The 6,555-nt window shown below is 38.7% G+C and overlaps 1 protein-coding gene across 1 annotated transcript in view; it reads right to left on the reverse strand.

The window, feature by feature from the left end:
* Positions 1-4,109, reverse strand: part of LOC106870180 (UDP-glucuronic acid decarboxylase 1) — a 56,550-nt gene extending 52,441 nt beyond the window's left edge. Inside the window, exon 1 of the mRNA XM_014916180.3 lies at positions 3,961-4,109. Within this exon, the coding sequence (XP_014771666.1) occupies positions 3,961-4,048 (88 nt within the window). The 5' untranslated portion in view covers positions 4,049-4,109. The remainder of the gene's footprint in view (positions 1-3,960) is intronic.
* Positions 4,110-6,555: the final 2,446 nt, after the last annotated feature.

The raw sequence follows: 6,555 nt of genomic DNA on the forward strand, positions 1-6,555 counted from the left end.
GCAAACAACCCCAACTGATGCCAAATCATTTCAAATTCTGCCAGGATAAAATAACAAAGACATTTCGAGCAAATGAGAGATAAATCATATGCTAGATCTGTCAGAAATAACTGTTAAAATTCCATCTAATTACATCCTAGCATCGTAAGAAAATGAAAGGTAATGTTATATAAAAAATGAGATCATGAATGAGATGGCTGTGATTTTTCTATGAGTCTATAGATCTGCTTGATTGTGTTGATTCCTGGCTAAACAATATATCGTATTGCAAGTCAACAAGAGAATATGTTAGTCGTTGATCGACATGCTAGAAATAGCAGCCAAATTTTCCTGACACAACACCTTGTAATTTTATAAAGGGATATAAGATCTGGATACATAGTTGGAGAAAATATGGGATGGTCATATCTGTATTGACTTTGGGTATAGTTCCTCTCGATCTGGGCTGACCTGTGACTAAATAACTAGATGCATCATTGGATTTGCGAGAAATAGCAGCAGATTTACTGTCAATCATAGAAAAAGAATTGGTTATGGCTAATTCCTTTGATCATGAAGTTATAATGGTAGTAAACAACTGCAATCAGCTCAAGTGACTCAAATCTCTTTCTCTTGCTGTCACAACTTTTGAAATTTAACTTTACAATAATTCAATACAATTGGTTGTTACTGTTCTTTAAGCTTAGGCTGGCCCTATTTAGACATATTGTGCTCACCTGAAGCATTCCAGTAACAACTATCACATTTTACTCTTTCATTTGTTTTCTTCTGTTTCTGTTGTCTAATATATCATTCCAAGAATGTGGGTTTCAATTTAATCTTTTGCCTGTCCAAAGCATTTTCATATGTTTGTCCTAAACATTCATGCTCGTTTTCAGACATTTAGCTACCCTTAGTTTCATATGACGCATGGATGCTAGAGGGGGTTAAAGGGAGTACACCTCTCTTCCTCAATCAATGCCCACTCAATCACCTTACTTGGAACCCTATCAAATGCCTTCTTCAGATCAACGAAGCATATGTACAACTCCTCCTTATCTCAGTATTCCTCTTGCAATCTCCTTACAGTGAACACTGCATCTGTTGTACCCTTTCCTGGCATAAAATCAAATTGCATCTCATCCACATCCACCATTTTCTGATTTCTCCTCTCCAACACCTTTTCCACAATCTTCATTGCATGCTCCAATAACTTCACTCCCCTATACACCCCATGACTCATTGCATCCCTCTTTCCCTTGAAGATTGGTACCACCACACTTAGTGCCCATCAGCACAACAAAACCTACCTCTCCACTTGCAGTTATCATTTCCACACTTACTTCTGATGGACCAGCTGTATATCATACATACAATCATGTTTTGTTTCGCAAATAAGTATAAAATAGTAATAAGGAAGTTTGTTGTCACTGAGATTCCTGCAATTTTTGGAAAATGGGCTGCACCATTTAAAAAGGTATTTCTTTGTCTACCGTAGCTTATTTCCATTTGAAGACCTTCCACTTTGACCATTTGGAATGATCCAACTTAGTGTACTTCGATGCAATCTCTGAGGCTATAATAGAAGACACTTGCCAAAGGTGCCATACAGTGGGGCTGAACCCAAAACCATGTGCTTGGGAAGCTAGCTTCTTGTCACACAGTCGCGCCTGCACCTGTGTGAGTGATTAATGTTGTCTACCAGTACCAAAGGAATGGTAGACAACATTAATCACCCACAAAAGTGCCATGTAGTGGGATTAAACTCTAAACTATGTGGCCAAGAGGCAAGCTTCTTAATACACAGCATGTCTTAATAGCATCATAATAGCATGAAACTCTTAGTAGCTCTTTCAATTGTGCATTTAATTTTATATATGTAACCATTATTTACTTTTGCTTTTTTGCATCCTTTCTAAACATGGTATTTTGAATAAGAAACAACAATAAGTCTCCCCTACATTTTTTTTTTTAATTACTTTGCATTTATATATTTCTAGCCATGTTATATGTTTCAAATAAGTAAAAGAAAGCACTACAGACATCCTCACCAGACCTGCCCTACCACAAACCCATTAAGCTAATAACCACGAAACTATGAAGAAAAAATAATTACACGGGCAGGTTAAGATTACTTTCATAAGACATGTTAGCAACTCAGGCAAACCAACACAAGTAGCAACACACACATGGGGCTTGTTACATTTGTTACTGAAGAAAATAAACATTCTAGATATGATTGGATCCACTATTCAGATTAGTCAGTCAAAAGTATTGCTTATTTATTCACATTGTTTTGAATTAATCATGCAGCAAGTTCATGGCTTCAAGTTTTCGATGATGCGATTTTTTTTAGTTTTAGACCAATGTTCTATGGTAAGGTATGAAAGGCCAGACCAGACCAGTCTGAACATATAACAGGTAGAATATTTTGGCTGGAATGGCTGGTTTAAATGCTAAAGGGTTAAAAGCACAAATGACTTTGAGCTACTAAAAGATCTTTCTCAGGATCGGTCATTCAAAATGTGAGAAACAGCAGCTTTATCTCTCTTAAATCACACAAGACCGAGCGCTAAATAATTACCACTACCAATGCTGAGACTCTATTCCATACATGGACAACCTCATACGAGAAGCGGATCACTTGTGATATAATTCACGCCACACTACAAAAGAGATTCAAAGTAAATTTTCATCAGGCATGATATTCACAAAGTCCTCATGGCTACAGTTAGCTGTCAATCAATGCTCTGTTTAGTCACTGGATTTGCTAGAAATAGAAGCCAAATCTTTTCAACTTATGTTCTACTTCCATCTTGAAAAAGTGATAGACACATTTACTCAGGTGGTTACAGATACAGATTCTCAAAGTAATTTTTTGTTCGAAATCAAGGTGAGATAGTCATGGCGAGAACATCTTCGATATCAGGTGTGTTAGACTAGTGTTTCCCAACCTATTTTCCTCCAGATCCCACTATAACTTTCCAGAAAAATGCCCCACCAGTGATTGGAAAAAAAAAAAGTATAGGTGTAGTATGTTACCTGTGAAAAAAAAGATTTTCACATTTCCATGTCCACTTAGAAAACAAAAAAAAAAGGTAAGAAAAAATTTTGGATCTTACACCCTACCAGTGAGGCAAATGCCTCACGTTGGGAATCACTGAACAAGATGCTAAACGGAAACATGAATTCTCCAAAACACACTTCTTCAAAACAATCAGACTTCTTTGAGGATGAATAAACAAATAGATAAGCAGATTAAGCAGGACACGCTAAAATAAATATCAAACTTAAATAATGATGGTGACTCAACCAGTTAAGGAAAAAACGTTTTTGGTTTGCATGTTAACCCTTTCGATACCAACCCGGCTGAAACCGGCTCTGGCTCTGAGTACAAATGTCTTGTTTTCATAAGTTTTGAATTAAAATCTTCCACCAAACTTTAGTCACAATTTATGTTCCTAATACTAGCTGAATGATAACTAAGTTATTTCACTAAATTCTTTGTTATATTTAAAGTAATTGAAAGAAACACAGAGCATCTCAAAATAAATACAGTAATGAAAGGGTTAAATGTAACTGTAAACACCCCTGGTCAAAGCATTTTAGCTATGACAGACCATTCATGAACAAACTGCAACCCAGAGGACTTACCGAATGGCACACCTAACAAAAAATTAACTTGAATTTGTTAGTAGCGCACCCAACATGATGATGAGCCATGTCTCAAGTGTCCAACTCCCCAAAAAAGGTTAGCTGTGCCTAGGTTGTGCAATATATCCAAATAGGGTCATTTATTAAATTGTTTGTTTTTAGGTCATTTTGTCTTTTGTACATGTTGATTTGGTTGCAAGGTGAAGTATTGCCCTCACCATGTTATTCACAAAAAAAGCAAAAATTCAAGATTAACTACCAGAAAAAAAAAAAAAAAAATTAAATCAATTAATTAATTAATTAATTATAAAGAAAAATTAATCTTACCTAAACTCAGAACTCCCAAAAATAATGAAGTACAAAATAATTGCATTAGTTTCTTACAGCGGAGCAAAAACAGGATATAAGCAAACATGTTCACAAGGCTATGATCTTTGTAAATGAAGTTTTATCAAACTGGATATGCACAGATATATAGCAACATTGTGGGAGTGTGTGTGAAACTGGTGGGGAAAGAGAGCATGACTGTGTACTGTAGGGTGGTTTCAAAATATGGAGGGAGGTAACTTCTCCAAAATGAAGAGGTGGTCAAGCAAAGGCATTCGAGCTGCTAGAAATAGCAGCCAAATTTCACTAACTTTCTTTTCATTTGATTTATTACTGCAATTAGAAGATTCCAATGTATAAAAACAAGACAGACGGTTTGCGACAAAGGCTAAAATCTCATTCTACCTTCAATTCTAGCCTGACACACAAGACACAAAATACATACAACACATACATATATATATATATATATATATATATATATATATATATATATATATACATTCATATATACATATAGATATACACATGCATATATATATATACATACATATATTTACATATAGATATACACATATATATACATAGGCGACAGGTTTATTTAGCCAGAGGGGAGGCAGATAAGAAAAGATTTGCCAATGTTCTGCGCCGTGAGGACCAAAGACTTGAGGTATTTCGTGTCGCAAGACAGTGTAGGAGAGAGAATAGTGATGTAGTAGGAGAGAAATGTGTTCGCATGGATGATGGTATGCTTGCTCTAAATGAGGCTGCAAAGAAAGAGGTCTGGAGAAGCCACTACGATAGATTGCTTAATAAAGAGAATGAATGGGAGAAAGAGAGTTTGCCGTATGTCGACCCAACAGAGGGACCAGCTATCCAAGTTGACAGTACCATGGTAGATAAAGCAATTAAGAGTATGAAGACAGGGAAAGCCCCTGGCCCATCAGGAATCACTGCAGAGATGCTCAAAATATCTGGCAGTGTCGGCTATAGCCTAGTCACCCGTATTACGAACCAGGTGATACACGAAGGAGTCATACCCAATGACTGGTGTAGCAGCACCATAATCAACTGCTACAAAGGTAAAGGTGACGCTTTAGATACAAATAATTACAGAGTTATCAAGCTTTTAGATCAGGTAATGAAAGTCACGGAGAGGGTCATAGCTCAACTGCTTAGGGAGTGAGTCAGCTTAGATGAGATGCAGTTTAGGTTTGTGCCTGGGAAAAGCACCACTGATGCTATATTTTTGGTAAGACAGCTTCAGGAGAAATACCTAGCCAAGGATAAACCTCTGTTCCTGGCTTTCGTTGATATGGAGAAAGCCTTTGACAGGGTCCCCCGATCTCTCATCTGGTGGTCAATGAGGAAACTAGGGATAGAAGAATGGTTAGTGAGAGCTGTGCGAGCCATGTATAGAAACTCTGTCAGTAAGGTGAGGATTGGCAGATAGTACAGTGAAGAATTCCGGGTGGAGGTAGGGGTCCACCAAGGTTCTGTCCTCAACCCCCTCCTATTTATCATAGTTCTCCAGGCTATAACAGAGGAATTCAAGACAGGATGCCCCTGGGAGCTCCTCTATGCTGATGACCTTGCACTAATTGCTGAGTCACTATCACAATTAGGGGAGAAGTTTCAGGTATGGAAGCAAGGACTAGAATCGAAGGGCCTTAGAGTCAACCTAGCTAAAACCAAAGTCCTCATAAGTAGGAAGGCAGACAAAACACAAACCCCTTCGGGTAGATGGCCCTGTTCGATCTGTAGAAAAGGAGTGGGAAGTAACTCTATAAGATGCACCCAGTGCAAGCTATGGACACATAAGAGGTGCAGCAATATCAAAGGAAGGTTATCTAGGAAGTTAGTTTTTGTTTGCAGCAGATGTTCTGGAGCTATAAATACTGGAAATGTGCAGAAAACAACTTCTGCCACATTCCAGGGAGAAAAACTTGAAGTGGTTGATAGCTTCTGCTATCTTGGTGACCAAATTAGCAGTGGATGTGGGTGCGCTGAAAGCGTAGCTGCTAGAATTAGAATAGCCTGGGCAAAGTTCAGAGAGCTCTTACCTCTGCTGGCGACAAAGGGTCTCTCTCTCAGAGTAAAAGGCAGATTGTATGACGCATGTGTACGAACAGCCATGCTTCATGGCAGTGAAACATGGGCCGTGACTGCTGAGGACATGCGTAGGCTCGCAAGGAATGAAGCCAGTATGCTCCGATGGATGTGTAATGTCAGTGTGCATACTAGACAGAGTATCAGTGCCTTGAGAGAAAAGTTGAACTTATGAAGCATCAGTTGTAGTGTGCAAGAGAGACGACTGCGCTGGTATGGTCATGTAGTGAGAATGGATCAGGATAGCTGTGTGAAAAAGTGCCACACCTTAGCAGTTGAGGGAACCTGTGGAAGAGGTAGGCCCAGAAAGACCTGGGATGAGGTGGTAAGGCACGACCTTCGAACATTGGGCCTCACCGACGCGATGACTTCTGACCGAGACCTTTGGAAATATACTGTGCGCGAGAAGACCCGGCAAGCCAAGTGAGACCTAAATCTAAGGCCCAGCCAGTTCACTTATGCGTACCTTCCTTCCTCCATTGGACA

The sequence above is a fragment of the Octopus bimaculoides genome, chromosome 7, assembly GCF_046866305.1.
Source record: "Octopus bimaculoides isolate indiv1 chromosome 7, ASM4686630v1, whole genome shotgun sequence".
In the NCBI taxonomy this organism is placed as follows: Eukaryota; Metazoa; Mollusca; class Cephalopoda; order Octopoda; family Octopodidae; genus Octopus; species Octopus bimaculoides.